Source organism: Trichoderma camerunense, assembly GCF_050948025.1.
Source record: "Trichoderma camerunense strain CBS 138272 chromosome Unknown V8C40scaffold_10, whole genome shotgun sequence".
NCBI classification, from domain to species: Eukaryota; Fungi; Ascomycota; class Sordariomycetes; order Hypocreales; family Hypocreaceae; genus Trichoderma; species Trichoderma camerunense.
Window position 1 is genome coordinate 764,806 of NW_028145360.1, and position 26,874 is coordinate 791,679.

The 26,874-nt window shown below is 50.0% G+C and overlaps 7 protein-coding genes and 1 non-coding gene across 8 annotated transcripts; 2 read left to right on the forward strand and 6 right to left on the reverse strand.

Annotated features, from left to right (window-relative positions):
- The first annotated feature begins 133 nt into the window (after positions 1 to 133).
- V8C40DRAFT_246847 (uncharacterized protein) lies at positions 134 to 4,587 on the forward strand. The gene is made up of 6 exons (XM_083216191.1): positions 134 to 2,552; positions 2,615 to 2,797; positions 2,857 to 2,916; positions 2,999 to 3,046; positions 3,133 to 3,288; positions 3,341 to 4,587. Exons 1-6 carry the CDS (start codon positions 458 to 460, stop codon positions 4,351 to 4,353), a joined length of 3,555 nt encoding a protein of 1,184 aa, XP_083072611.1. The 5' UTR covers positions 134 to 457; the 3' UTR covers positions 4,354 to 4,587.
- On the reverse strand, positions 4,531 to 6,283 carry V8C40DRAFT_246849 (glycoside hydrolase superfamily). The gene is made up of 2 exons (XM_083216192.1): positions 6,126 to 6,283; positions 4,531 to 6,052 (listed from the first exon to the last, which is right to left on the reverse strand). The coding sequence occupies exons 1-2, from the start codon at positions 6,164 to 6,166 to the stop codon at positions 4,696 to 4,698; spliced, it is 1,398 nt and encodes a 465-aa protein (XP_083072612.1). The 5' UTR covers positions 6,167 to 6,283; the 3' UTR covers positions 4,531 to 4,695.
- A 906-nt stretch (positions 6,284 to 7,189) lies between these two features.
- On the reverse strand, positions 7,190 to 9,070 carry V8C40DRAFT_246852 (uncharacterized protein). The gene is made up of 2 exons (XM_083216193.1): positions 8,411 to 9,070; positions 7,190 to 8,225 (listed from the first exon to the last, which is right to left on the reverse strand). The coding sequence occupies exons 1-2, from the start codon at positions 8,529 to 8,531 to the stop codon at positions 7,645 to 7,647; spliced, it is 702 nt and encodes a 233-aa protein (XP_083072613.1). The 5' UTR covers positions 8,532 to 9,070; the 3' UTR covers positions 7,190 to 7,644.
- A 281-nt stretch (positions 9,071 to 9,351) lies between these two features.
- On the reverse strand, positions 9,352 to 9,447 carry V8C40DRAFT_t132. The gene has a single exon. It is a non-coding gene; the product is annotated as a tRNA-Val (tRNA).
- A 117-nt stretch (positions 9,448 to 9,564) lies between these two features.
- On the reverse strand, positions 9,565 to 12,352 carry V8C40DRAFT_246856 (uncharacterized protein). Its single transcript, XM_083216194.1, has 5 exons — positions 12,254 to 12,352; positions 11,291 to 12,163; positions 10,949 to 11,229; positions 10,631 to 10,877; positions 9,565 to 10,575 (listed from the first exon to the last, which is right to left on the reverse strand). Exons 2-5 carry the CDS (start codon positions 11,759 to 11,761, stop codon positions 9,871 to 9,873), a joined length of 1,704 nt encoding a protein of 567 aa, XP_083072614.1. The 5' UTR covers positions 11,762 to 12,163; positions 12,254 to 12,352; the 3' UTR covers positions 9,565 to 9,870.
- Positions 12,353 to 12,815: 463 nt separating this feature from the next.
- Positions 12,816 to 15,982, forward strand: V8C40DRAFT_246857 (VPS9 domain-containing protein). The gene is made up of 4 exons (XM_083216195.1): positions 12,816 to 13,157; positions 13,356 to 13,679; positions 13,740 to 15,471; positions 15,549 to 15,982. Exons 2-4 carry the CDS (start codon positions 13,381 to 13,383, stop codon positions 15,732 to 15,734), a joined length of 2,217 nt encoding a protein of 738 aa, XP_083072615.1. The 5' UTR covers positions 12,816 to 13,157; positions 13,356 to 13,380; the 3' UTR covers positions 15,735 to 15,982.
- Positions 15,968 to 19,239, reverse strand: V8C40DRAFT_246858 (cation transport protein-domain-containing protein). Its single transcript, XM_083216196.1, has 2 exons — positions 17,393 to 19,239; positions 15,968 to 17,278 (listed from the first exon to the last, which is right to left on the reverse strand). Exons 1-2 carry the CDS (start codon positions 19,061 to 19,063, stop codon positions 16,316 to 16,318), a joined length of 2,634 nt encoding a protein of 877 aa, XP_083072616.1. The 5' UTR covers positions 19,064 to 19,239; the 3' UTR covers positions 15,968 to 16,315.
- Positions 19,240 to 23,780: 4,541 nt separating this feature from the next.
- On the reverse strand, positions 23,781 to 26,768 carry V8C40DRAFT_246868 (P-loop containing nucleoside triphosphate hydrolase protein). Its single transcript, XM_083216197.1, has one exon. The coding sequence runs from the start codon at positions 26,608 to 26,610 to the stop codon at positions 24,106 to 24,108; it is 2,505 nt and encodes an 834-aa protein (XP_083072617.1). The 5' UTR covers positions 26,611 to 26,768; the 3' UTR covers positions 23,781 to 24,105.
- Positions 26,769 to 26,874: the final 106 nt, after the last annotated feature.

Sequence of the window (26,874 nt, forward strand, 5' to 3'; positions counted from 1 at the left end):
CCTTGTGAAACCAAAAATGACTTACCCCTCTTTCTATATATATTTTGACAGGCTACCTATTCCTTTAAGCTAACCTCATATACGCTGGATCCATAAGCGGCTGAGTTTTTGTTCCTACCAATTGCTTTGCCGACCCTCCATAAGTGCACCACTCCTTGCTCTTTGCAACCGTCAAGATATTGCGCGGTATTCTAGTTGTCCCGTCGCCTTACGTTTCAGCCAATGATTCCTTCTTGGCTGTATTGCTGCCTAATCGACAGGCCTCTTCAAGTGTTTGCATGATTATGGAGTTTGTCTCTATTGGACAAGATGGCGCCTTTTGCTGCGATCCCTGTCCCAGCATTAGTTACATACATATAGATGTATCTTGCCTAGGAAGAAAGACATGCTGTAGGCAGGATATTGCGTTCTCTTCTGCGGCGTTTCGGAACTCATTCCATTATTTTATATTTATTTCATGTCATATAATCAATACAAATACCATCTTCATCGACTAGCCATGGATGCTTCCTCGGCTGATGATGCGAAAAAAACTGAATCAAATCAGGGCGCAGCAGTACCCCCAAGCATCACCATGACAGAATCCCCAGTCACAAATGCCTCTGGTCAGGCTAATGGGCACCAAGGAAACATGGAACAATTACTGCTCAAACTGCAACAAAGACTCAATACTGTAGAAGAAGATGCTAAGCGCGAGAAACGCGATAGGGAGCGACTTGAAAAGCAAATGCTGGGGTTCGTCGAGGAAATCGCAAACGAAGAGGGTCCTGGCCTTCTATCTTCACTAACACTGATGCAAGAGAGGACAGAAACCCTCATAAATAAAGGCAACACTTCATATAATTCTTGGCGTAAATTGAGGAGCCTAAGGACAAAGCTTCGAGATATCGAAGAAGAAGAAAAGACCAAAGAGACAATGACCAAGAAAGAAATGGAGTGGGCTACATATTTCGACGTACTAAAAACTCAGCTACAAGATGCGCGACCTGGAGCACACATTCCGACACTGGAAGAGGTTAACGGAATCAAAACAGAAGATTCGGATGCTGAAGACGATCCGGATAAGGCCACGCCGAATGTAGTGCAGGTGGAAGTGAGTCCAATGGATTGGAGCAGTTTTAAATTCCAGGGTCATCATGGAGACCAAAACAGGGATCATTTCATCATTGAAGTCCTCACGGAAGAGCCTTCGATCACTTACGACGGCTATAACAACCCCTGGTTCATGCGCTACGCTGAAAAATCGCAAAACCCAGCAATAAGCGCAGGCGGAAAAGAGCAAAAAGTCTCATCGTGGGCTGAGATCGCCAACAACGTCACCCGAGGCAAACAGCTTGTGCCAGAGCGAATTCGAATCAGATCGCAGAGCATTATAAAGATATTCAACAACATTTTTAAGAATAAAGCCAAGGATTATCGCATGAACAGCGCTCTTGTCATGATTCGACCTTTCCGAGCACTCGTCTACTACAACCAGGAAATTCGCGAGAAATTTGCACAGCTAAAAGAGAAATTCGGCAACGGCGAAGTTTTACTAGACCAACCAAAACCCTCAGAGGACCAAGAGGAAACAAAATCCGGCGCTGAAGGCAATGAGGCAAGCGAGGATGATGAGTTTACAAATTCGTTGACGGCATACCAGCATATGAGCTGCCTCATTGACTTTATGGATAACACGATCCAGGCCAAGATAAATTACCTATCAGAGACTCAGCCTCGCACCATTTCCTTCAACCACCTATGGTATCTCTTCAAACCGGGAGATGATGTCGTAGCGCAAGGCCGACGACAAGCCTACCGAGTTATAAGCATCACAAGCACTGGACACAAAGTCACTCCTCCCTGGCGTGCCTGGAGGAAAGACGAGAGCGAACCAGCTGCTCACATCACTCTCTTTTGTGTTTACATTGACTTTGACGGAAAGCAACTCGGCCCAGTGTCGAAATCATTCGTCATTTCAAAGTTCGACGGTGAAAAGGCGATAACATCTCTCGAAGTGTATCCCATCCGATTTGCAGATAGCCCTACTTCAAACTACCAGAGCCGCGACGACTCCGCAAAGGAGGATTCCAAGGCTACCTTCCACCAAGAGCTCATCGACCGTGGCAAGATGTTTATTGATGTGGCCAGCGTGAAGCACATGCACTACAATGGATTCACCCTGGAGGCACGAGACGAAGTTGACAGTCAAGTCATGGTTGATTTCGCAGAGGCCTTTGCTGCAACACAGTCAAGCGGATGGCAGCCCGAGATTGAATCTCTTATTGGAAAGGATTTGGGAGGATCAAGCTCATCTGAGGAGGAGAGCTGCTCGGCTGCTTGTTGTGCTGGCGAATACATATACAATGACAACTACGTCGACAAGACGAGGAACGAAAACTATATCGCGAGTTTGATGCCTGGTCCCGACGAGCCTAATGATGAGCCATCGGTAGCCATATACCCCCGTTCGTTGAAGGAAATTACGGCCTCCAAGAATTCTCTGACGAATGATGACCTGGTTATTATGTCCTATCGAGTATTTGGTTTTGTCTTGCGAAGCCGCAAATGGGGTTTGTGCACCTAACCAATGAAGGAGATGCAGAAATGTTTGCTAATCATGTGCCACTAATAGCAAAACTTGATCTTAAGTATCTGAGTCCTGTCAGCGAGGGGTCAAAAGAACAGACAGCCTTTGACCAACTGGTGCTTCCCAAGCAGCATAAGGATATAGTCTACTGCTTAGTTGATCAGCACTTTCGGAATAAGGAGGCCCGAGTTAGTGACAATGAAGAGGTCGACATTATTCGAGGAAAAGGTTGTCCTGTGTTTCGCCGATTATCAGCTACTTTGAATACTGGCTAACTCTCGGTATAGGAAAGGGTCTCATTCTTCTTCTACACGGCTCCCCCGGAGTGGGTAAGACGACTACTGCTGGTAAGTATAACATTTACTATAGCAACCTGAATATTAACTCAGTCTATTTTACTGTGTGCATATACTGATCCGACCGTTATAGAGGGTGTTGCTGAGCGCTTCAACAAGCCTTTGTTCCAAATTACATGTGGTATGAGTTCTATACCCTTTCCTCTTTCTGTGAGAGATGTATCTAGACAAAAGACATATGTTAACGTATTCATTCCCCCGATTTAGGTGATCTTGGTGCTACTGCTAGTGAAGTAGAAGCAGCCCTAGAGAGAAATTTTAGTCTTGCCAACCGATGGGGATGCATTCTTCTCCTCGATGAAGCAGATGTTTTCCTTGCCCAGCGCTCCCCAAAGAACTTTGTCCGAAATGGACTCGTTGCAGGTAAGACTCTTCCAGTATACATAGAAGAAAGGTTATCTAATCTGGCATGCAGTTTTTCTTCGAGTTTTAGAATATTACGCCGGTATCCTCTTCCTCACAACAAACCGAATCGGCGACTTCGACGAAGCCTTTACATCCCGGATCCACATCAGTCTCTACTACCCACCCCTCGACAAAACCTCCACCCGCGAAATCTTCCGCCTAAACCTCCGCATCATCAAAAAACGCTTCGAAGACAAAGGCCGCATCATCAATATCAACGAAAAGGACATCCTCAAATACGCCACCGCCTACTGGAAGAAGCACGAAAACATGCGTTGGAACGGCCGCCAAATCCGAAACGCTTGCCAAACTGCCCTGGCCATGGCAGAATTCGATGCCCAGACTGCTTCGGGAGGTGGTGATGCTCATGCTACTCAGGTGGAACTGACTCATCATCATGTTCAGATTGTTTCGGACGCGTATCTCGAGTTTATGCGCTATCTTAAGAGTATATATGGGTTCAGTGCGGATGAAGTCGCCAAGAATATGAGGCTTCGTGCGAAAAATCCCAAGGCAGCTAAGAAGGATGAAGACGATGATGATGATACGACTGACACGAGTGATGATGAGGCTAATTATGGTCCTACTAAAGGAACTCAGCCAGCTATACCTCCTTCAGCAATTAGCGGTATGGTTCCACCGATGACTGGGATGCCTCCCATGATGGCCGGTGCCATCCCGAATACAGGCCACATGCCCGTCTCAACTGGACTCGCGACACCTTCTTCAACCTCAGAATCAGCGGCGCCTCAGATGATGCCGGCTCAGGGCTCATATGTGATGGCCAATGGTCCACAAGGCATGTATTGGATACCTCAACAATTTGCACAGGGCCAGAATCATCCCCAGCAACCTTTCATGATGGGTAATCAACAGGCAATGTTCAATCCAGGACAACAGATGTCCGGTCAGAATTGGCCTAATGGGAACGGAAATGGAGCATGGCCCATGATGCAGAACATGATACCTTCTCAAGCTGTGAGTAGAGGTAATGAGGGAGCCTCTCCAGTAGCACAATCGTAGACATTGGATAATGAGTAATGAATGCTAGCAGTTGAGAGATCAAAAATACTTTATTTGTTAATAACAATATTGTAAAACTTGCGTATTAGTACCGATTCACATACCTATCTTGCGGCATAAGCATCGAGAAAGCTAGGGCCAGAGGCTCCCAGCTATGTCACTTCCATCCTGTTTGTATAGGACTATAGTTCTTTTTTTGTATTTTCTATTTTTACTCATTATATACCAATTCCCTAAGCAATCCAGATATGTCATATTTCGTTCCTTTCTGGTTCATATCCTTTCCATCGTGAATTCATATTTGCATCCCAGCACAAAAATGTCATAGGTATCAGCACCCGCTTACTCCTTCGCAATCAACTCGTCAAACAAGGGCTTCAAGCTCTTCGCACTCTTCTTCGGGAATCGCTGCTGTCCATTCTCATAATCCACATAAGTCACACCAAATCTCGTTACATAGCCATCAGCCCACTCAAAGTTGTCCATCAGCGACCAGGCAAAGTATCCCTTGACATTCACTCCGTCCAGCGTCGCGGCGGTGAACATGGCGCGGATATACTCGTTGTAGTAGTTGACGCGGAAGTCGTCCTCCAGAATCTTCTCCTTGGGCAGGTCGTTTTCTCCCTTGAGACTCGTGCCGTTCTCGGTGACGTAGATCTTGGGGTAGTTGTAACGCTTGCTGATCCAGACGAGGAAGTCGCGGAAGCCGGCGGGACAAGGACGAAGCCACGAGGATTGCGTCTCTGGGCCGATGCACTGGCCCTCCTTGTTGTAGAACAAGACATCGACGTTGCCAACGGTGTCGTCTGCGGTGGCGGGCGAGGTGCGGTGGCGGATGTAGTTGGAGGTGTAGTGGTTCATGCCGTAGAAGTCGTTGGAGCCGAGGACAAAGGCCTTCTCCTCGGGCGTAAACTCTGGCAGGCGGTCGCCCAGCTGCTTGCGCATAGAGGCAGGGTAGTCGCCCAGGTAGATGGGATCCGCATACCACGCCGTGAAGAACTCCAATCGCCTCTCGGCGGCCTCTCTGTCGAGGGGATCAGACGAGTCCCAGGGATAGGTAAAGTCGCCATTGAGGACGATGCCGATCTGGCCGTCGTTGAGGTCCTTGAATTGGTCACGGTACACCTTGACAGCACGGCCGTGGGCAACAAGAAGGTTGTGGCCAACGATCCATGGCTCCGTGGTGCTCTGGCGGCCAGGGGCAAAAGTACCAGAGCCGTAGCCGGGGATGGCCGAGCACAGCGGCTCGTTGAAGGTGATCCAGTTCCTCACCTTGGGCAGAGCCTTGAACATGACGCGCGCATAATTCTCGAAATCCAGCGGGAACTCGGTGCGGTTCAGCAGGCCACCATATCGCTGATGCAGCTCCTCGGGCAGATCCCAGTGGAAGAGCGTGATGAAGGGCGTGATGCCCGCCTCGAGCAGGTCATCGACAAACTGGGCATAGTGGTCGATCCCCAGCTGGTTGACGGGGTCGTCGCGGCCGCCCTTGGGGATGATTCGGGACCAGGAGATGGAGAAGCGGTAGGACTTTGCTCCAAGCGACTTGAGCAGCGCAATGTCCTCGGCGGTGCGGTTGTACGAGTCGCAGGCCGTGACGCCGGAGGTTCCATCGGCAATCTTGCCAGGAATGGCGCAAAAGGTGTCCCAAATGCTGGGGCCTCGGCCGTCTTTGTCGATGGCGCCTTCAATCTGGTAGCTGTCGGAGGTTTGTGTGTAAGTTGTATGTTGCAGGGATGAATGAGGTGAGACGAGACAAGACAAAGACTTACGCAGCCGTCGCAAAACCCCACTGAAAGTCCTTGGGCAACATTGTCACAATTTTGTTTCTCCCCTTTTTTCAGCCGTAAGATAAAAAATACTATATATACTATATAGTAATCAAGAGATGAATAAGACACACTTCACTTCACTCATTCACAACACCACTTGCAAGTTCATGCAAAGCTAGAAACGGCGAGAAATAGCGTTTGGTCCCCCGGATATATATACACACTAACGATCCCCCCCCTCACACCTTGACGTCGGAAAATAAACATGGAGAAATACAAAGCCCGCATCATGCGAGACGCTGCATTTTCCCGGATAGTTTGGATGGCGCTGCGTCTCGTCTGGGTACCTGCGCATTTAGCCAACCGCTTGCTTGGCCGCGAGTAGTTTATCCAATACGGCCGTGAGAAAAGCAAGGGTCCGAGGTGGTCTGGTGCCTGTTTATCTACTTAGACGTTAGTTTGCTCGACATGCCCCGTATAAACCCCGTATTACCTCTGGTAGTCTATGGGGCGCAACATGGTATCTACCCCGGAAGTCTAAAATGCAGTGCAAGTTTAGTACTGAATAGTGAAGAGAACAGAGAGGCCAACCAACAAAAAGAAAAACGGGCGGGGATACCGAAAAAATGGTCATCTCGCAACGTAGCCTTGCAACAGCAGCTAGCCATCTTGACCGACGACAAATAAGTCACAAGGCAGGGCTAGTCGGCCTCAATGGGGAAGCTGGCGCCGCGGAGGATGGCGATCCGGCGGGCTCCAAGCAGCCTAGGCCGGTGGGTGAGGTGGATGATTGTCCGAAGTGGTGGCAGCGGGCCGACAAGAGAAATGTGGTGATATTACTTACTAGTGGTGATAGTATTGAGGAAGGATTTCGATGGGGTGAGAACGGACAGAGATGCCCATCGGGGAACTCGGGATGGTCAAGTCAAGTCACTTGATGGATGATCTGGCTATTTGTGATGGATACATTGCTCAGAAGCCCCGAACGGATAGATTCAGCCGACAGCCCACGTGGGAGAGTTGCATGTTGAAGCACAAGTGCAAGCAACCTGCATTTCGGCTACGGTGGCATAATTCGTTCGTCCTGCAAACTATTGAAAAGTATTGACCCTACTGGTCCTCCGTATATTATATGCATAACGGGCGGCATCTTGCTAGGCTACATATACCTACATAGGTAGGTCGATAGATGGTGGGTAAATAAACCACGGCTGCTCAGTACTACAAAGACTTGCCTCATCCCATTCGTGTCTATATAGCCTCTGTCTTGTCGCCGACATGAGATACGCCTAAAGGTAAAACACCCCGGCCGGCCACTGTCCGAGCCAAAAACAAAAGAACAAATCATTAAACGCCTTACCGAGAAAGACAAAAGAAGGGAGCAGCCGTAAGCGACAGCTCATCATATACACGCAACAGGCCAGGCCATGCCATGCCCTAAACCAGGTCCCATCGCTTTTCCCTTATCAAACTGCCTATACACAGACTTTGTACCGAGCATAAATCACTGGATCCCAAACTAATGATCTCTGAGCTTCCTTTTGCCCAGCTGCGTCGACACTGCCCCGGCAGGCTCATCCTCTTCCACTTCCATTTCTCCGCCGCCATTCTCCGAATACTCGACAATGTCCCATTCGATGCTCGTCTGCCCATCGCGCGATCGCGTAGCGCCGTAGCTCCTGCGCATGCTTCCTAGCCGCGAGCCCTCAATCAGCCCGTCGAACCACGGCACGCCAAACGACTGCTGGAGGGCGGTTCTTCTAGTCGGTACTGCTGGCGTCGCCGCTTCGCTTCTAGGTGGCGACTCGTCGCCTTCGGGAATCAGGCCCATGTCCTCCAAGTCTCGAATGTCTTCCCGAAGCAGGCTTCCCAGGGTGAGGTTGATGTACTCGGCCTCGCTGCGAGGCTCCTCGGACCAATACGACAAGGGCGTCCCGCAGAAGCCGCAGAAATGCCGTTTAGAGTAGTCTTGGCTTGGGTGCGAGTAGACCTTGCGGATCATGGTGTGCGTTTCATCTGGGAAGAAGGCGTACGTAGAGCTGTGGTACCATGATAGCGGCACACGAATGTACGCTGCTAGAGGTGTTGCAAGAGGAATCTCTGCGCGGTTGCACCAGGATTGTCAGCTTTGGGGGTTCAAAACAAGTAAACAAACAAACAAAACAACAAATCACCCGGACTATCAATCGACCCCATGCAATTCCAATTCGTAGCGGATTGATAGCCCGTAAAAGAGACTCTTTCAAGCAATCAATTAAACAATACAGAACGGGCCAAATACTTACGATGCTGTGGCTCAGTGTTAAACAGGACCTGAGCGTCCTTGATGCCATTCTCTGGGATGACGATGATGTAACGATTCCGGCCGCATTGGCACCCGCCCCGCAGTGGCCGCGACCCGCTCATGATGAATTGAGGCCTGCAAATAGAGGAAAGAAGTTGAAGATGGATTGCAAATGAAGATGATTATTAAAGACGTTTGACCGGTAATTGAATGCCGCTCTCGAGAGGTGGAGTGAATGCAGAAATAAATAATCGCGGGCGGGATGAAGCAGAAAAACAACAACAGCAGCTTAGTCGATCGATGGGATGACGGATGGATGAATGAATTGAATCGATGGATGCTGTGATTGGGGGGTTTTTAGGTGTCTGTGCGCTAAAAAGCTTGGGTGCAGAAGCTCTCGATGGTGCTGGATCGTTCCACTGCGCCGTTGTCGAATTTCTAGAACCAGAGACAGGACCCCCACTGGGAGCTCGAGTTCCAGAGAGGCAATGATTGTCCAGGGCGTTGAATCGATCGGTTTTGCTCTTTTACACACATAAGGCCATGTATGTAGCCAGTGGTGAGAGATAGATTTAATTCGAGCAAACAAGGATGATGTAGAGATGAAATGATGTCAGCTAATCCAATGCAGCTCGCGGGAATGCTTTAATGCACACAGTTCTGTAACAGCTGATAGAGGCAAGGAGGTAGCTGGTGGCTCAAAGCTAAAGATCCATTGCAGAAAGCCTCCATCCCACCTCCATACAGTACAGATGCTGAAGCTATCAGCCACACCCTAAGACAAGACCTGATTCATGCTTAAAGGAAAAGGCACTGAATCGTTCACTCATTGCCTGCTCTTCCCTAAACAGCTCCATAATGAACATCCCGACAACAACATCCTCTTCACGGCTCATCTTCAAACACAACAGCCAAAAATAATATCCGCCCCGGCAAAAAGCGTAGTCGAGCCGGGAGTCGAACCCGGGTCTGTCGCGCGCTCCGCATCCTCGATTTGAACATGTGAAGCGACTGTACTAACCGTTATACGACTCGACCTTTTCGCGTCGAAGGGCCTTCAATATTCAGCCTATAAAGCTGGCGCCACGGTAGTTGGATGTTTTGATGTTCTCAACAGCAAATCAGAAATACCACTTGTAGATATTAGGTGCCATATTTAGAAGTAGAATACGATACTAAAAACCAAGAAAAATGCCAATAAAGAGATAATTACAACTCAGATTCTCGCCGAAAACTCTAGAAGATCAATATCCAAACAGCAGAGTTTAGGGTCATATCTAATCTGCATACATACATGTATCCAGTGCTCCCCAAGCACATGAATTCCGGCCGTTAACCAACATTGGAAGACTTCTATCCTCTTAATCCGTCTTAATCCACCAAAATTAATAAACAAGTCAAGACGCTCTACAATCTAAACAAAATCCTAAAACCCTCGCTATTTGCCCATTGCCTCTTCTTTTACTCCTTACGCCCAGTCTTGGCCCATTGCCGCAGGTCATTCTTCTTAATCTTGCCCGTGCTCGTCTTGGGCAGCTCCTTGACCACCTCGACTTCTCTGGGCACCATGAACTTGCTAATGTTGCTCTGGTGCTTGGCCCAGTTGATCACGTCTTCCCCAACCAGACTCTTGCCCTCTTTGACTGTGACATAGGCCTTAGGTCGCTCTCCCCAATGAGAATCTGGAACCGACACGACGCCGGCTTCGAGAATGTCGGGATGCTCGACCAACATGCTCTCAAGAGCCACCGAGGAAATGTTCTCACCACCAGAGATGATGATATCCTTGGCACGGTCCAGAATTTGAGCACTTCCATCCGGATGCCATACTGCCAAGTCGCCCGAGTGCAGGCCGCCTCCCTCGAATAGCTTTCGTGTGGCTTCGGGATCTTTGTAGTATTCCTTGGCACAAATATTTCCAAAGAAGACGATTTCGCCAATTTCTTTCCCGTTCTTTTCCACGTCTACCAGAACTCCACCCGGCTGATCCTGCTTGACGATCCGGATGGGAAGGCTAGTGATGAAACCGTGGCCTTGGCGAGCCATTTTGGCGTACTTCTCCTGCGGTGGAAGATCATCCCATTCCGGCATGACGTAGCATTTTGTGAGAGGCCCATAGGTCTCTGTCATTCCATAAACATGGACAGGGATAAGATTGAGGTTGGTCTACAAACTTGTTAGCCAGTAGTCAATAACTTGCAAATTTTCCAGGTATACTTGCCATTTGCTCAAAGAGATGGCCACTTGGCGGGCTGGCTGCAACCGTTACTCGGACTTCGTGAGGGAGTCTTTCGGCCTCCTTTGCTGCTACCAAGAGAGTGTTGACTGTGGGAGCTGCGTTGAAATGAGTGATGCCTTGCTCTTTCAAGAGCTTCCAGATCAGTGGGTAGTCAATCTTTCGCAGGCAGACATTCAAGCCGCGCACCGCCACAACAGCCCATGGGAAAGTCCATCCAATGGCGTGAAACCTGGTAAAGAAGTCATCGTTAGCAATTTGAATTCAACGGCGGTGGTGTCTACCGCAGGTGGAATTGCTTACATGGGCAGAGTCCACAGGTACTTGCAACGGCCCTGGTTAAGCCCAGACTCAATGATGTTACCCATGGCGGCAAGGTATGAACCTCGGTTAGTGAAGACGACTCCTTTGGGCCGAGATGTGGTGCCAGAGGTAAAGGGAATGGCAATCATATCATCCTCATTAGTTGCATGCGCATGAAGCCCAGCCCATCCTGCATTGCCCGTAGCGCGATCATAATTCAGTCCCTCTAGCACGGCCTCATCGAAAGGTCCGCAGAGCTGGCCTTCTGTGGCGTCGGTATCCTGAATACAGGTTTTGTCAGTCAGCCTTCAAACACGATCCCAGGGAAGTGATCAATCGTACCGAATCAATAATCAAAGGAACCTTTGGGTGCTTCTCCTTGAACTGATCCAACAAATGAACAAACTCGTGATCGACAATGATGCTGTCGACCTCTGCAAACTCAAAGATGTAGGCAATGTCGTCTGGCTTCAGCCTGTAGTTAGCCGGCGCGATTACTGCTCCAGCAGCCGGGATGCCGTAGATGGCCTCGAGAAAAGCAGGCGTGTTGGGCGCGAGAATGCCTACGCGCTTGAAGCCGTGCTTTTTCAGATAATAGGCCAAGCCTCTGGCGCGGTCGGCGAATTCCTGGTAGGTGCGGTGCAAGATGGCGCCGTTGGAGGTGATGTGATAGATTGCCTCGGCATTCGGCTCAATGGATGCAGCGCGCTCGAGGAAGAATGTTGGCGACAGGTGATGGATGTGAGGAGGCGGAGTTTGGTGAGGGATGAGATGGCCGAGAATTGAGCGGATGCGAGACGGTGGCCCGGACATGATGGCGATGGTAAAGGGAGATGGAGAGAGGCCCCGACCTCGGATCAAGGGTGATTGAGAAGGGTAGAATCGCAAAATGGAGAGAGAAAGAAACAAGAAGAGAAACGATGAGATAGGAGAGGTAGGAAGCGCAAAGGAAGAAGAAACCGGTATACAGTCGTGGCAATGGGATGGTTTCTCTTAAAGAAGTGAAGAAGAGAAGAGAGAGAAATGGATCCCAGCTCGAGCTTCTTTAAGACAGTCGCAGCTTGCCCTCGGTTTAAAGCGCGGCTCAGTTGTGTTGCGATGCGACTCGCGGGACGGCACGGCTAATACATTGACTAATATCGAGGGACCAGGCTTGTCCGTGGAGCCGTGGGGGGAAATCTGGGGACTCCTCCGCATTTCTTCGGCATCTTTGGGCTGGTTGTTTGGCGTTAGTATACGGAGTACGGAGTGCGGACCGGAGTAGGTGATGATTTTAGTGTTGCTGAGGTATTGCATTTCACACACAGTTAAGCCATTGACTGGGGATTTCCTTTCTTCATCCCCTTTATTTCCATCTACTAATATCTTGGATAAGGTATCCGTAGGTAGTCGTACCAAGATAATAGAGCACTGATATTACGGAGCAAGGTAGTACAGTGTGCGTGCACAAAGCATCGGGTGTAGTAGAGCCCGGCTCGAGATGAGAGAGAATGACGACGGTGCTAATTGATTGTTTGCGTACAGTGGCTTTTGGAGATTTTAGCGGCCAATCTTATGCTGATCTTTTACTGCTTGGATGCAAACGAAAATCCATTATGGATACAACCCAAGGGGTCAATCTTTCTTTTTCCTTTTTTCACTATCTTTTCTTGAGACATTGTCTTCTCTATTCCTCAGCAAGAGATAAGAGAACAGAAGACAGATAATTTGAGCATGCTGTAAGCATCAGCATAAGCATTACCACCGCAGTGACAGCGCTGCCTGCGGCATATCGATAAGCCCGATAACAAGAAAGTGGGGCGTCCGCCCGCTACTGTGCTGGTACAGCTTTTGGTGGCGCGCCGGATCTGAGCTTCAAGACTCCAACTCCAAAATCATCTCAAAGCTTCGTCATCCCATTCGTCCCAGGTACAACTTCGTCTGTGTTGCATTGCATCTCGTCGCGGCCTTGTTTTGCATCTTTCCAGGCACCAAATCTCGGCATCTTCCCTATTCGTCTTCCTTCACCGCAGAGCCGATCCATCTGCAGCCCCTCGTTCAACCCTGCCGTCCGCTCTTCAGCCATCGTAACCTTATCTACGAATCCACTGCCCAACTACTCCGACTCGACAGCCTCTCCTTACTCGACCTCTCCCCATTGCATCCCTTTTGCGAGGGCATCTACATTACGCCACTTTCTCTACAGCTGGTGCTACTCTAGACATATCAAGTATGTATAGTTCATCTGTGGTACACTTGTGAAACCCCATCGAGCCCCTAGGTACCTCAACCGCTACTTCATCCCACAGCTCTCTCCTCGACTCTCCACAACGCCATCACTTGATAACCTTATCTTTATACATTCGTTTCTGTCTTGTTTGAATGCGCCCTTCCAAGCCACAAAAGACTTACACCATTGTGCTATTAGGACTCCATTACTCGTATAGAGGCTCATGGCTTCTCAGCAATCCACCGACACTCCCCCCGCAGCTCGACCAAGTCCAGACAGACTCTCCTCCTACTCACATCAAACAAACACCACCTCTACAGCCAGCCGTGAAACCCCCAAGAGAGCACATACTTTCCACTCGCCATCGCCCTCCGAGAAGCATGGAGATGCCGGGGCCAACGCCGGGGCTCCCGACACATTTGACACTGCCGAGAATTCCGACAATGATGAGCCGCCTGAGATCACGCGAGCATCCATTGAGCTCGACGATCTTCCAATCGAGCTAATTACATTAACCGATAGGTGAGGAGATGGATGTTGCGCTCGAATCAACCCTAGTGCCTGTCTGACCGACTTCTGTAGCTTCGTCGAATCACTCTCTGCCAAAGTTCATTCCACTCCACCGAATATCGCCAAGCTATCCCAGCTTTTTCAAGAATTCTATACTACAGCATCTTCTCATATCGGCACCCATATTAGCGCCCTCGCCTCGCGCCAGAGCCGTGAGATCTTTCAACCTCCACCACCATCATCCTCCGTCGCTAGCCGCTTTCGATCAAAAGCAGCCTCGTTAGGCTCAAAAGACAAATCAAAGGCAGAGAATGAACAGCAGATGATTACACCCGAAGAGCTAGCAAATCGAAAGAAGGCAAGGAAAGCTCTAGAGGCGAAACGAAGTTTGCTCGAGGAGGCCGTTGAAAGGAGGCTATGCGAGGGTATCTACGACCGAATCTATCGCCACAGGAGTACACAGGATGAGGCTCAGGATGCAAAGCTTAGATCCAAGACCGCCGCCTTGTCCCTTGTTGGCATTGGTCCTTCAGATCTCGGGATAGACTTGGGTGAAGTGGAACCGCAAACTGAAAAGTCAACGGCCGAGAGGACAGAGGTTATCCGTGGTCAGCTTGAGTCTGCCAGGAAAGACTTGGTTCGAATGGGCGAGTCAAGGTATCCTCTTGGGAAATTAAATCGTCTCAAGGCTGCGCATAAGAGTATCGTCGACACGCTTGCTCAGTTTCATCCTTCAGCCTCTGCGGATGAAATCATGCCAATGCTAATTTATACACTCATCACACTCCCCCCAGAGCATCTCAACGTTATCAGCGACCTCAATTTCATCCAAAGCTTTCGATGGGAGCAAAAGCTGACGGGTGAAGAGGCTTACTGCCTTACAAACCTCGAGGCTGCCATCAGCTTCTTGCAAACAGTTGATCTGGCCACCTTGAGAGAAGACGAGCGTCCATCGGGACCCATAAAGACTCCAGGGCAACCTGCGACTCCTAGAGTGGAAACATTCCCACCCGCATACTCTCAGGGTCTTACAACTTCACCGCAAAGTACATCTGCGGTTAATACTGAAAATGCTATGGCTCCAAAGCCCGAATCATCGCCCAGCCTCAAGCCGGCTTCGACTGTTAAGAACCGGAGACTCAGCGACTTGATTAACACACCCACCCAGGCATTTGGTGCCGCCAGTGATGCCGTTTTTACCACAGCCGATCAAGGACTTAAAACCATCTCTAACAGTCTGGGTGAGAGTTACAGTTTCCTCCTCGGCAAGCTTAAGGAGCGTCAAGAGGATCCCAAGGAGCCCATCGCCGTCCCAAAGACCCTTGACGACGCTCGCAAGCTTGTTAGCACCCCACCCCCTGAAGATGAAGACACTACCATCTCCCTAGCAGCGGCAGCGACAGATTCAGAGCAAGCCAAACCCCAGAATGGACGGGATGATCGCGTATTGAGCATAATTGGCGGTCGTCGCGACCATAGCACAGACAGCGCCCGCAGTGGTCGCAGCGCGAGCTCCTCTAAAAAGGTGCTCTTTGCGGCAGAGGATGCAAAAGCCGGAGCCGCCTCTCCTACACCAGCTCAGCCAGCCATGTTGGACCAAATGCGAAACTTGGGCAACACGTTCAACCCCATGGCCCGACTCTCCGGCATCAGCCTAGTCCGAGGTTTTGGTCGAAGTGTATCCACCCCGGTGGTCACTCCTCCCAAGGACGCAAAGGACGCCAAGGATGCCGCCAAGGATAGCAAAGACTCAAAAGACGCAAAGGATGGCGTGAAGCCAACTGATGGAGGAGACTTGGCAACTGTAAGCTTCCAACAACCCACTCACTCCATTGTTTTCACTTGTTATGCAATGACCACTAACACAAATTACAACAAAAGGCATTCCCCGACATCGCAGGTATCCTACCACCAAAAGAAATCCCCAAAATCAGCCCTCCCAATAAACGGTTCATGGAGCTTCAGAATCCGGGCGATCTGAGGCTCAGTGAGGTATTAGATCTGCTCAAGGATTATCGTCGCCTTGCTGGCGCCTTGAAGAACATGGGCGCCTTTGAGGATAAGTAAATAAACGGGCAGCGTAGAGACGGAACGGAATCTTCGTAATCTCATCTACACCGATTTCCTAAACATTTTTCGAACACTCTGGATAGAATTTCTTTTCATCTCTTTCTCTGCCTTTTGCTTAATAGCTGCAAGTAGATGGAAAGGTGGCGGAGCATGTGGCTTCATTCATTACACGGCAACACGGATAGAGAGCATCAGGTCTTACAGGCGTCAATCACGAAATAATAAACTGACCTTGGCAAAGTCCCATATATTTCTTCTTTGCAATCATAAATACATTATGCGGGCGACCGCTGTGACATGAAAGTCTTGGGAACAAAAGGTGCTCCAACCCGCAAAAGCGACTCCGAGTACAATCCAAGCATGAACAGGCGCAGTAAGCCAACCAACTCCACGAGGGCTTCTGTTGTCGCCACCCACGGCCAACTCGGGGATTCCACTTGCTCTACGCAAGCCCTCTTTGGAATCTTTCATGTGGAAAATGCAAAACAACGTAATGAATATATACAGCAGTAACAGAACCGCTCCTAGGCGATTAAGAAACGAAGTTGATCGAATCCGTCTTATTTCCATGGATTCTTCTAAAAAGCAGAAGACTCTATCCGTCTTGGCTTGTGTGGGAAGTCATTGCTCGACAATTGGTGCAATTCGTCATCTTCCTCTATTGAGGGGTGTAAGTGAGCGCCCGCGGGTTCTGGCAGAGCGCCAGTCACGTCCGCAGACATGCTCCTCTGGTGTCCCTCCACCGATCTTCCCCTTGGTCGCAAGAATGGATCTGGAGGAACGACCGGTCCCGGGTGGAGCAATTGTGTTAACAGGCTACCGTTAGCCCTGTCACGACTCCTGCTCCGGCTTCGTCCTGTAGTTGCCTGTCGCTGCAAAGCTGAGGTAGCGCCAGTAGATACTGCAGTGTTTGTCCGAGCGAGAGCGGCTTCGGACTCCTCTTGTTCCTTTTTCAAGCGGGCTTCGCTCGGGAGAATGACAGCACGATCAAGGCCATATGGCAGACCACGATGGCGACCACGGATTTGCATGGCCACGATGATCAGCTTGCCAATAACGGAAAACTGTGAACAGAGAGAGGCATTGACACCCGGTACACCGATACTTAAGCCCACGGTTCCGTAGGCACTGACGATCTCAAAAAGAACAGCAAACAAGTCAAACCGGCCTCCAACAATCTTGCCGCCTTCAGTGATGGCGAGAAGAAAGAAGCCCAAAAAGACATACCACAAGTCGAAAGAGAGTTGACGTCGCAAATGTGTCCCCACATAGTCGAGAGCGCTTGCTTCCTCAGCGTCCTCGTCGCCCCGGTCACGATACACGCCCAGAGACTTCTCCTCGTAGACGTTGGTTCGTCGGATAGAAATGGCGATGGGAAACACGGATATATACATCATTATCATATATAGAACCGGCATGGCGGGGTGAAGTTCTGACATGCTGACTGCCGAGAAGCCAGCGGTTCGGGTTGAGGCAGCTTGGAACAGGCCAATAACAACGCGGTTCCTAAGCGGGAGAGCAGTAATTGGTTCGGCTCCGAGCTGGAGAAAGTCGTCAGCATCAGTCGCTTAGGCAGAAAAAAAGTGGACGAAGAGGTAAAGAGAGACTTGGGGGAGAAAAGTGAAAATGAGGGGAAAGGGAAAAGGGGAACCTACATCGAGGACAATAAAGAATACGAGGTCGATAACGTTAAGCAAAATGAGAATCCAGAACAGCCACCAATTGGCATTGGATGGAAAGAGCAAAGTAAAGCACCGACGAGGATGGTCGAGCAAAAATCTGAACTCTTCCCAAAGGCCAGTGCCTCGAGGCGTAAGCTTAGAAGCGACCCAGATCATGAAACGTAACATGACGGGGAAGCCAGTGTTTCCAATAATGATGAAGAACCACATAGACATCAAGACCCACTCGGAAGTCGCAAATGAATTCATGCTGTCCGGAGTCAGGGTAAATCCCACATCCATAAAGGCCATGTTGGACGTCCAAAACGCCCACCATGTCCTACCAATGTCGTCGGCAGCAAGAACGTTTCCGTAATGCTGGTTGTGAAGAATGTAGGGAAGCAAACAGACGACACCCAGAATATGGTAGATCCAAAAGTAAAATATCAATACCAAGGCTAAAGTTCTCAGCGCTCGGTATTCGATACCACCGAGCTCCTCTCGCTGTTCCAGGGTCAGGCCGAGGAAATTCGAGTTACGTCCCATGGTGGGTGTATAACTAAGATAAGGCATGTCATCCACTTTGTCCCGTGTCAAGACAGAGCGAATAGTGTCCATTGTTTTGGTTCGTACAGGGTGTGGATGCGGAGTCCTTGACCTTTCGTGTCTGGGTTCTTCGCCGTCTTCATGTAACTTATCTTGTGATCTGTTGAAAAAGCGCGGCCTTCGGAACCTTAGGCTATCAACGACGTTGCCAGCAGCTGCAACGTCATCTTTGAGTTCGTCCCGCTTATGATGCTCAGGCTCAGCGATGGTAATAGTGGGCTGTCGGCCGTGGATACCGCTGGGCTCGTCATTACGACGAAACTCAATAGTTCTCTGACGAGCAACTGGCCGATCCTCGTCCTCTTGTTGATCATCTTCTTCAAGACGGCGAGGTCCTAGACCCCTCTCAGTCTCCCGCGGCCCGGGAATGCGAAGAACCTCATTATCCTGGTTTCGCTGCCTCTCAAGGATGGCAATATGTTCGGCATTGGGGCGTCGTTGAGGAAATTTGGTAGGGTCGCTTCCCAAGCCATCACTCCTCTTAACAGTATCGGCAAATGTGATGGCGGTTGAGAGGTAAGGGGGGTTTTCAGATTGAGGACCAGGCGCAGAGCCATTTTCATCCGAAATCGCGTGAGATGTGTCCTTTTGACGAGGTTGTTCCAGAGGGTCAATATCATCAAGAGAAACGCTCTTGTGCAAGTCTTCAGACACTGTAGTCGTATCACTTGCATCGCTGTTCGCAACCGGTTTAGGCTCGGCCTCTTCTATCTTATCCAGAAGAATGCCATCATTGGTGATTCTGTTTGCCCTCTCACCCCGCGGCACAATAGTAATGTGTCTTCCATTCACGCCGAGGCCATTCTCGGCCTGGCTCAAATCATTTCGTGCTTTGGATTTGGATTTGCTGAGAGTTCGGCGGCGCAATCGGGCTTCCTGGACCCAGTGCTGGAAGCGTTTCTCAAACCAGTAAAGCCTGAGGAACACAACGCATGTATGCAGCGTGATGGGATTTGAGAATAAAGAAAAGGTGTAAATCCATGCCAGCTGAAATCCATTAAGGTTGTTTAGATCAACAGGATTGAGTCCAGCTTGTGTATTTGCACCACTACCAAACATGAGAGCATCAATAAAATGAAGCTCCCCTTTGCCGCCGGCATAGATGAGAATGGCGGACAGTAATGTTGCGAAAATAATCCAAAAATCTAAGCCGCGCGTCAGTCAGTATGGAAACGCTCTGGGCGATGTAAAGGTGGTACAACGGGTAAGTGAGGTACTCACAGTGGACGGTGATGAAGTTAAAATGTGGTGTTTTTGATACAAAAGCGGGTTTAGCACCCTTGATCTGCGCCGCTATAAAGGCGCGAGTCTCGTCAAACATTTTATCCAAGGAGGAGCAGAGGCTCCAGGTATTGCAAGGGGTAGATGCAGGCGGCACCCAAAGAACAAAACGAGGTTTTGTCCCAAATACGCCAGGCGGACGCGACGCAAGAGTATAATAAGATTATGAAATTAGTACAATGAGGTGCGAGCGCGAAGATGATGTCGCTGGCAAGACAAATTTTCCTTTGACAGAAAAATCTCGATCGTCGGGGTTCGGATTGCGTTTCTTTAGGCGTGAGTCCAATCCAAGGACCTCACAGTCAACAAAACGCAAAAAGGCATGATCGAGAGTAATGCAGGCGGCGAGATGCGATTATCGTGAGGAGACCATGTCTGGTCAGGGGGGAAAAGCTCGTAGTCCAGGGGAAGCTGACTTTCAGAAGCTCTAAAAGGGAAGCAGAAAGAGTTAAAAAAGAGGAGTACCGATAGTGGTATGCGGATGCAGGAGTCGACACTATCGCTGAGATGGGTGAAGAAAAGCGACAAAGAATAGCGCGTGCTGATTGACACTTTACGAGCCAGTAGCGGGAGGGGGGAGCAAGGAGGCCTGGACCTGATATCGAGCTTATCAGGAGTGCAGGTAACACCGCTGACTGATTTATGCTTGCAAGGTAGCCGTGGTTTGTGGCAGCCAGAGAAGGAAAAAAGACAAGGATGGCGCTGATACTGCTGGGGAGATTGGCGAGGAGGAAGATCGTAATTGGCGAGTCCTCTTGCGAATTGGCCGGGCGTGCCTGCAACCTGTGGACTGGTTTGCAGACGCTTTGATCAATGGCGCAAGTTGGAATCGGAGGGGTCGTCGTCAAGGCACAATTGCAGATAGCTGAGCAGAATCGGGCTCAGGAAAAGACGGTGAAGCAATTGGCAAAAAAAGACGAGAACGGTGGCGTATAAGTATTGCTGTAAACGTCGGGACCAAAGCAGGGTTCCGGGATCCCCTTCTCGTTGTCGTGGCCCGTGGGCTGATGTGATGCGCAGGCCAGTGGTTGCAAGGCACCCTCTCTCTGGATTGCGTGTGGCCCTTGAACAGCCGGACTTGTGGTACTTGTAGTGTCACCACCACCCGAATATGCAGCGTGGACGGAGCTCAGATGCAGGGTTACGGTGCAAGCAACGGCCAATGCAATTATCCCGGCCTCGTCGAGTCCCGCGGCTGCGGCAAGATGCCAAGCCCCTTTGGCGGCGATTGGTGGCACGGAAGACGGACGGCCAAGAATGGAGCACAGCCAGACGGTGCGAGACGCGCCACCGTCTAAGAGGGTCGAGATCGTTCCGTTTCGAGGCGCTGTTTGGCAGTGTTTCGGTTCGATAGCTGGAGGATGAAGGAGGAAGAATTGGGAGAGATTGGGAGAGAAACGGGGGATGAAGTCAAAGCCTCTCTCACCAGGAAAGGGAAGGGGGGCAAAAGAAAATCGACGACGTGCGCCTCGTGCGACTTGTTACTGCCGACTTTTCAGCGTCTTCCGTTCCTTCTCTCAGTCAAACGGCCTATTCCGGGAGAGGCTTAGCAGAAAGCTTAGCCCAGGTCTTTCGCTGACCCAGAACGCAAGAACGAGGCCCCCACATACGTCAGTGCATGGAGCACTGGCAAGACTGGGTACCTGTAGCTGCTAAGAGGAGGCTGGATGACTGTTGCAGGATGCCACCAAGGGGGCTGGTACCTCGATAACAGGAGTACTCATCGCTTTCCATCTCGATGGACAGTACGTTGGACGGAGCTGCTGCCCTCTCTCAGCTCATGCTCCGTCTGTTTGGTACCTCCTATTACCTGGGTCATGCCCTTGTTATCAAGTATCAGGAATCAATAGGAGGAGGCTTCCCACCCTGCTATAGTAAATCTACAGCATTGACAGCACATTTGGCATTGCTCTTTAACAAGAAAATCGTCAGTTTGGCCCAATTGATACATCAGTTATACACATTAACCCGCCAATGCCCATCTGCTGATACCACTGCTAGTCTTGATGGCAATTGGACACTCGATCCGCCACGCATGCTCCAGCTCCTCGGAATGGCCCCCTAAAAACATCAGCAAGGTCAGCCAACGCCGAACAGCGAATCCTCCCGCTATGTATAACGGAGCCAGTTTGACTCGTTCGCAGCGACTATCCCCGACCAATAATCCCCCGTAGCGCCCGACGGCCATGCCGCAAAGCCGGGGTACAGAGAAGGAAAAAACGCCTGAACTGAACATCCATGAAACATCAGCATCGATCATTTAGGGTCATAATATGCAGTGAAAATTCATTACAGAATCAATGACCCATTGCTACCAGTATTTGCTTCCCCGCACAAAAAAGGAGAAACCCCAGAGTACGGTCAACCAAATAAGCCAATATGAGGATATCCCCATCATCTGCCTCTACTACTACTAACACCCCAAAATGGGCAGCGTTGGGCAGCATCTAAGACGCCAGCAATGATGTCACTGCTCCCCGTCACTTGGGATCCTCATGCACTGCTGCCGATCCCCCAAATCAAAGCCGGGCGAGCATGTCATTTGCGGCACTTTTATTCAACTTTCACTCTTCCATTGGCCTCTTTTGTTGTCCCTCCCCCGGCCGGATGCAACCTCCGATTCATGCGCCGTGCTTTGCAACAGAACTAAGTAAAACAAGTGACCCCAGTTTGTGTAAGATAACGCAACGCACGGCATCAGAATGCAAACGCAAGATTCATTAGCACTGCCCTCCGTGCGCGCCCGGCGTTACACCAAGACAATGGCATTTCCCATTCAATTCGACCCGGCCAAGTTCTAGAACGAAATTCAACATCCCGTAGCGTTTGTACAACCCACCCCCACGAGACAGCATACCGGCCACCAACACGCATGTTGCACCAAATTAATATCAATATACCGTTGCAAAGCCTCTCACAGCACCATGCATGTCTTGCAAGCATCCCGCCGCCCGCACACCGACCATGCATCTGTTGTCCGTCATGTGCATACAAAAAGCACACGTCGTTCATTCCAATCTCATGACGTCTAATGAGAATCTAGAATCGGATTTTAGGCCATGTTCCCCAATGAAATGCCAGGCCCAACAATTCCCCAGGGTACTCGATATAGCTTTTTAATTCTGGTATAGCCACGTGCAACTGGGGTGATGGATGAACACGGTGATTTGTCGAGAGATCTTTCGTGGCCTGATTCTGACGACAGAGTCTAACAACCACGTAAAGATAAGAGACTCATGGTTCATTTACCATTCTTTCCATGGTAGCAAAATCCGCGTAGTGCACCAACGTTAGAAGATGGGTGAAACCGTGTTACTACATACAAGGCGGCGGCTAAATTCTCCTCAAAATGTGTTCGCTTATACGCATCTGCCACACAATGAGGCACCAGCCTCTTGCTGCCCAAGCTGAATGCCAGCAGTAGGTCGGCCTTTTAAACGCAGGCGTGTCATCACAGAGTATACTGGTTGGCAGCTACACCAATCGAGAAGCAACAAACAGATATTGTATTACGATACGGTGAGGAGTTGACCAAAAGTACATGCGCCTACACAAGGAATTCTATATGCTTGACATGGACTTTTACCAGTGGTAGTTACGGAAGGCCGGCATCGGGTCATTGACCTTGTGTGGTTCAAACTTCGTCAAAAGGAATGAGAAACGCGGCTCAAGCGGCTCACTCTCAATTATATTGGTACGCTACCAGAAAAGGGGAATCCAGCATGGATAATTGGTGTCGGAGGAACAGTTAACTGCTTTATGGGTTTAAATTGTTTGGAGTGGTGTTGCCAGTATCTCTTTTCCCCCTTGTACGCCGGTTGCAGCGAGTAACACTTCATATTTAGCAGTCGGGTTCGCAGCATCAAATACGATCACTCTCGCAGGGACGATCTATAAGAGTTTTACTCAAAACTATCCAAATTTTAAGAAATCCTGCATTCTTAGAATGATTAGCTACATGAGAATCATCAAACCAATCTCGATCGCAATACAATGTGTCAAAAAGGTGATGCAAGACTCCAAAGGCATCGTGTAAGACGACCAATATCCCAACACCTCACCACCATCAGTTATCATCTCCCATCTCCTCTCAAAGCAACATAACATGAACAATATCTCCACATACCACACACAAGCAAGGCAATCTCTCACTTCTCTTATCATAACTCGCGCTGCTTAACGCCCGCCTCCTTCGTGATATGCAGCCCATCATGAGGAGGCGTAGTGGCCCATTCTCGCATCAGCAGCCAATGAAACAACCCTGCGCCTCTCCTCTCTGCTTGGGCTCCTCGATGCAACTCACCAAGTGAGCTTTGGGCACCCAGCATCGAACCTCCTCTGCACATTGCTGACCGAACCAATGCCTTTCCATTCGCCATATGCAAGCCCCCTCCATGCCAATCAACATACGATGGCTGTCACGAGACGCTCACACAAAGGTGTACTTACTAGCCGCGGCATGCAGTCTAAAAATACGAGCAACATCAAGTAGGAATAATAATAGTAATAATAATATTGTATGGGTATGGTCATTCTTTTATAGTGTATAACTCCATGCATCCGTTGCAGGAGGTAGAATCTTATCCACCATGAATTAAAAAATCCGAGATTAACGCCGTTCACCAAGAAGGCTGCTTTTGTGCTTTTCAGCAACACCTTCATATATGTCATAACACCTCGCATCAAAATCAAACCTTGGTTAGTAGTATCTGGTCATCCAATCTGTATGGTTGTGAATGTTGTGAATAACGAATAATTATGAAAAGAGAGAAAAGGGAAGGCAGAAGGGGGAGAGGAAACTTGTCACCAAGATCAAACGTCTAACCCAAGGCGGCTCGCCTGGCATTTTCGCGCCCAATCTTCTTAAAGAATGCGCTGCTCTCCTTCTTCCCTTTTCCTTTCTTAAAAGCACCATTCATCTTCTTGTTCTGCTCAATGTAAGCCATATCTTGTCCACCACTGAGCTCGCCCAGTGTGCCGGCTGTTCGGCGGGCAGCTCCCTTCTTCTTCTTTCGGCCCATTGTACCACTGTGAAACAAGTCATCCGTGATGTCTTCATCGTCCATCGTCTCATTCTCTACCAGCACCTTTTGTAGCAGCTCACGACGCTCAGTCGCCGTTGCAAAGGCCAGTCCGGGCGTCTTTTCAATGTTTGCCAACTGGGTAATCACCTTGAATGCGTAGCCCTGATCAACCAAAAAGGCCTGTCGCTTCGAGGAAAAGTACATTTCCTGCGTATCTTTAGAGACAAGAGAGTAGAAAAACGCATTGAAACCCTCGTCGTTTCTTCGCTTGGCTCGAAGGATACGACCAAGTCTCTGGGCCTCTTGACGTCGAGAACCGTAATGCGATGAGATTTGGATCAGGCATGTGGCCTCTGGCAAGTCCAGAGATGTGTCTCCAATCTTTGACAGGAATAGAGTGTTGACTTGCGGGTTGTGCTGGAAATTTTCCAACACTTGTAGACGTTCTGCCTGACCAGTACCACCGTAGATGAAGGCTTTGCCCAACTTTAACGCATATGCTTTCAACGCGTATACGTTATCCGAAAAGACAATGATCTTGTCACCTCTGGATTCGTGATAGTTGATCAGATATTGACAGGCCTGGAACTTGCGGGGGTTCATAATGTAGAGCAAATTCTTCTTGCGCGATGGCGCCCGAAGATACTCGTCATAGAACTCGGTGGGCATGGGACACCAAACTTCGGCGCATTGCACTCGAGCGATGTGGCCTTGCTTGGACAGCTCCATCCAGTTGGCCTCGAATAACTTTGGCCCAATGAGGAAATTGAGATCAGAGATTTTGTCGTCCTCTCGGAGCAACGTAGCCGTTAAACCCAATTTAGAGTGCGTCTTGATGGAAGACGTGACTTTTCGGAAGATGTTGGCGGGCACAACGTGCACCTCGTCCAAAAGCATCAAACCCCATTCTCGCCCCGTCAGAAACCTCATCATTTTTTCAGCATCGTACGATCGAGCTCTGGACTGGGTAACCATGGAATAGGTCGTAACGATGATACCGGTGCTTCCCGTGAAGACGCTGTTTTTGGAGTCCGACGTGAAGGCGACAATATCGTCTGGATTAATGTTGGACCACTTCAAAAACTCATTTCGCCATTGCACCACGGACATGGAACTCGTGCATAGCACAATGACACCCTTCTTGATAGTGCACGCTGCGGTAATACCAACCAGCGTCTTTCCAGCACCGCAGGGCAAGACAATCAAGCCGCTCTTGGCACGGCCGTTACCAAACATTTTGCTGAGACTCTTTTCCTGGTACGGTCGGATCTGGGTGCCGGGCTTGAGATCGATATCCAGTGTCGCGTTGACTTCATCTCGCCTGAAGTCGTACTCTTCGAGAACCGGGAATCCTAGGTTGAGACATTCTTTCTGAACCGTCTCGACATCTTTATCGGCAATCTCGAACGAGTGCGTCACCTCCTGGTCATCGTCATCTTCCTCGCCGAGTCGAGCAAGCACGTCGCCTCCCTGCATGGCCGGTTGGCCGTCTTGCGCTTGCTCGCCGTTTGCTGGCTGCAAACCGTTCGCCTGCTTGGCACCCGCAGCATTCTTCGTGCCAGGAATGACAAGGTTGCCGAGCTTGGGCGCAGCGGATGTCGTGATTTCTGCTGTTCCTTGCACGCGGAGAGGGCCAATCCTGGGGTTCTTGAGCAGCATCTGCAGCATGTTGGGATCTGGACTCTCGACGTAGTACTTGGTATTCTTCAGGACGAGCTTGACCTTGCCGTAGCTCTGGGTGCAGCTCTCGATAAAGGATCGGATCTCGTCCGGCAGAGGCGTCTTGAGAAAGCGATCAAGAGTATTTATAATGTCATGAGGCGACAAGCCAACGGAAACCGCGGCGTAGAGACTATGCGTTGTGAGGGCATATTCATGCATAAACGTCGGGCGCGACAAGGGCTCGGCAATGGTAATGAGGAAGTCTTGGGCCTGCTCCGCCAGTGGATTGAAGCTCTCGAGGATGATCCTGCCCTTCTGAGGGTCAATCCAAAGCGGCCGGTTCTGGTGATCTTTCTTGAGATCGAGGTACGAGAAATCATTGCTACCAAAGATGTGCGGGAGAGGCTCCCGGATGTGATGCTTCTTCTGGTACCGCCCCAGTGAGAAGCGATCTATATTCTTGTCGATGTCCTGCTCCAGCTCCTCGTCCAGCGGCGCATCGTCCTCCTCCGCCACCTCATCGCCACTATCGATGCTGCGGGGAGTCGTGCCTCCAGGCGTCGACATGCGCGAGGACCGGCCAGCCTTGAGTCCTCCCTGCACGGCGCTGCTGCCTGCCTTTCTCTTGATAGGAGGCATCGTTGATTCTGATTCTGCTACGAAAGAAAGAGACTGCGAGACGCAATCGCTGACTTGATGGGGAGACGCGCGCGTCACCGCCGTGGATAGAAGGAGAAGTGGCGAGAACAAGCAAGCCGACGACTGGGGAAGAAGAAAGAAAGAAAGATTAATCAGAGTTCACGGTCATGCTCGACGAATAGATGACCGTCACTGCAGGCAGATGCTGACTAACCGAGCACCAAAGCCAAAGACGCGCCACCGAGAGGAAGAAGTAAATTGCGG

What these genes read in the sequence shown, in the direction of transcription:
- V8C40DRAFT_246847 (XM_083216191.1), top strand. Translation starts at nt 458, where the DNA reads ATGTCATATAATCAATACAAATACCATCTTCATCGACTAGCCATGGAT. An exon ending in CTTGCGAAGCCGCAAATGGG is followed by an intron (nt 2,553 to 2,614) that starts GTTTGTGCACCT and finishes TGCCACTAATAG; the next exon opens with CAAAACTTGATCTTAAGTAT. An exon ending in CGACATTATTCGAGGAAAAG is followed by an intron (nt 2,798 to 2,856) that starts GTTGTCCTGTGT and finishes CTCTCGGTATAG; the next exon opens with GAAAGGGTCTCATTCTTCTT.
- V8C40DRAFT_246849 (XM_083216192.1), bottom strand. Translation starts at nt 6,166, where the DNA reads ATGTTGCCCAAGGACTTTCAGTGGGGTTTTGCGACGGCTGC. An exon ending in TGGGGTTTTGCGACGGCTGC is followed by an intron (nt 6,053 to 6,125) that starts GTAAGTCTTTGT and finishes AACCTCCGACAG; the next exon opens with CTACCAGATTGAAGGCGCCA.
- V8C40DRAFT_246852 (XM_083216193.1), bottom strand. Translation starts at nt 8,531, where the DNA reads ATGAGCGGGTCGCGGCCACTGCGGGGCGGGTGCCAATGCGGCCGGAAT. An exon ending in TAACACTGAGCCACAGCATC is followed by an intron (nt 8,226 to 8,410) that starts GTAAGTATTTGG and finishes GCAACCGCGCAG; the next exon opens with AGATTCCTCTTGCAACACCT.
- V8C40DRAFT_246856 (XM_083216194.1), bottom strand. Translation starts at nt 11,761, where the DNA reads ATGTCCGGGCCACCGTCTCGCATCCGCTCAATTCTCGGCCATCTCATC. An exon ending in TACCTGTGGACTCTGCCCAT is followed by an intron (nt 10,878 to 10,948) that starts GTAAGCAATTCC and finishes CTTCTTTACCAG; the next exon opens with GTTTCACGCCATTGGATGGA. An exon ending in GCCATCTCTTTGAGCAAATG is followed by an intron (nt 10,576 to 10,630) that starts GCAAGTATACCT and finishes ACAAGTTTGTAG; the next exon opens with ACCAACCTCAATCTTATCCC.
- V8C40DRAFT_246857 (XM_083216195.1), top strand. Translation starts at nt 13,381, where the DNA reads ATGGCTTCTCAGCAATCCACCGACACTCCCCCCGCAGCTCGACCAAGT. An exon ending in CTAATTACATTAACCGATAG is followed by an intron (nt 13,680 to 13,739) that starts GTGAGGAGATGG and finishes CGACTTCTGTAG; the next exon opens with CTTCGTCGAATCACTCTCTG. An exon ending in ATGGAGGAGACTTGGCAACT is followed by an intron (nt 15,472 to 15,548) that starts GTAAGCTTCCAA and finishes TTACAACAAAAG; the next exon opens with GCATTCCCCGACATCGCAGG.
- V8C40DRAFT_246858 (XM_083216196.1), bottom strand. Translation starts at nt 19,063, where the DNA reads ATGTTTGGTAGTGGTGCAAATACACAAGCTGGACTCAATCCTGTTGAT. An exon ending in TATTCTTTATTGTCCTCGAT is followed by an intron (nt 17,279 to 17,392) that starts GTAGGTTCCCCT and finishes GACTTTCTCCAG; the next exon opens with CTCGGAGCCGAACCAATTAC.
- V8C40DRAFT_246868 (XM_083216197.1), bottom strand. Translation starts at nt 26,610, where the DNA reads ATGCCTCCTATCAAGAGAAAGGCAGGCAGCAGCGCCGTGCAGGGAGGA.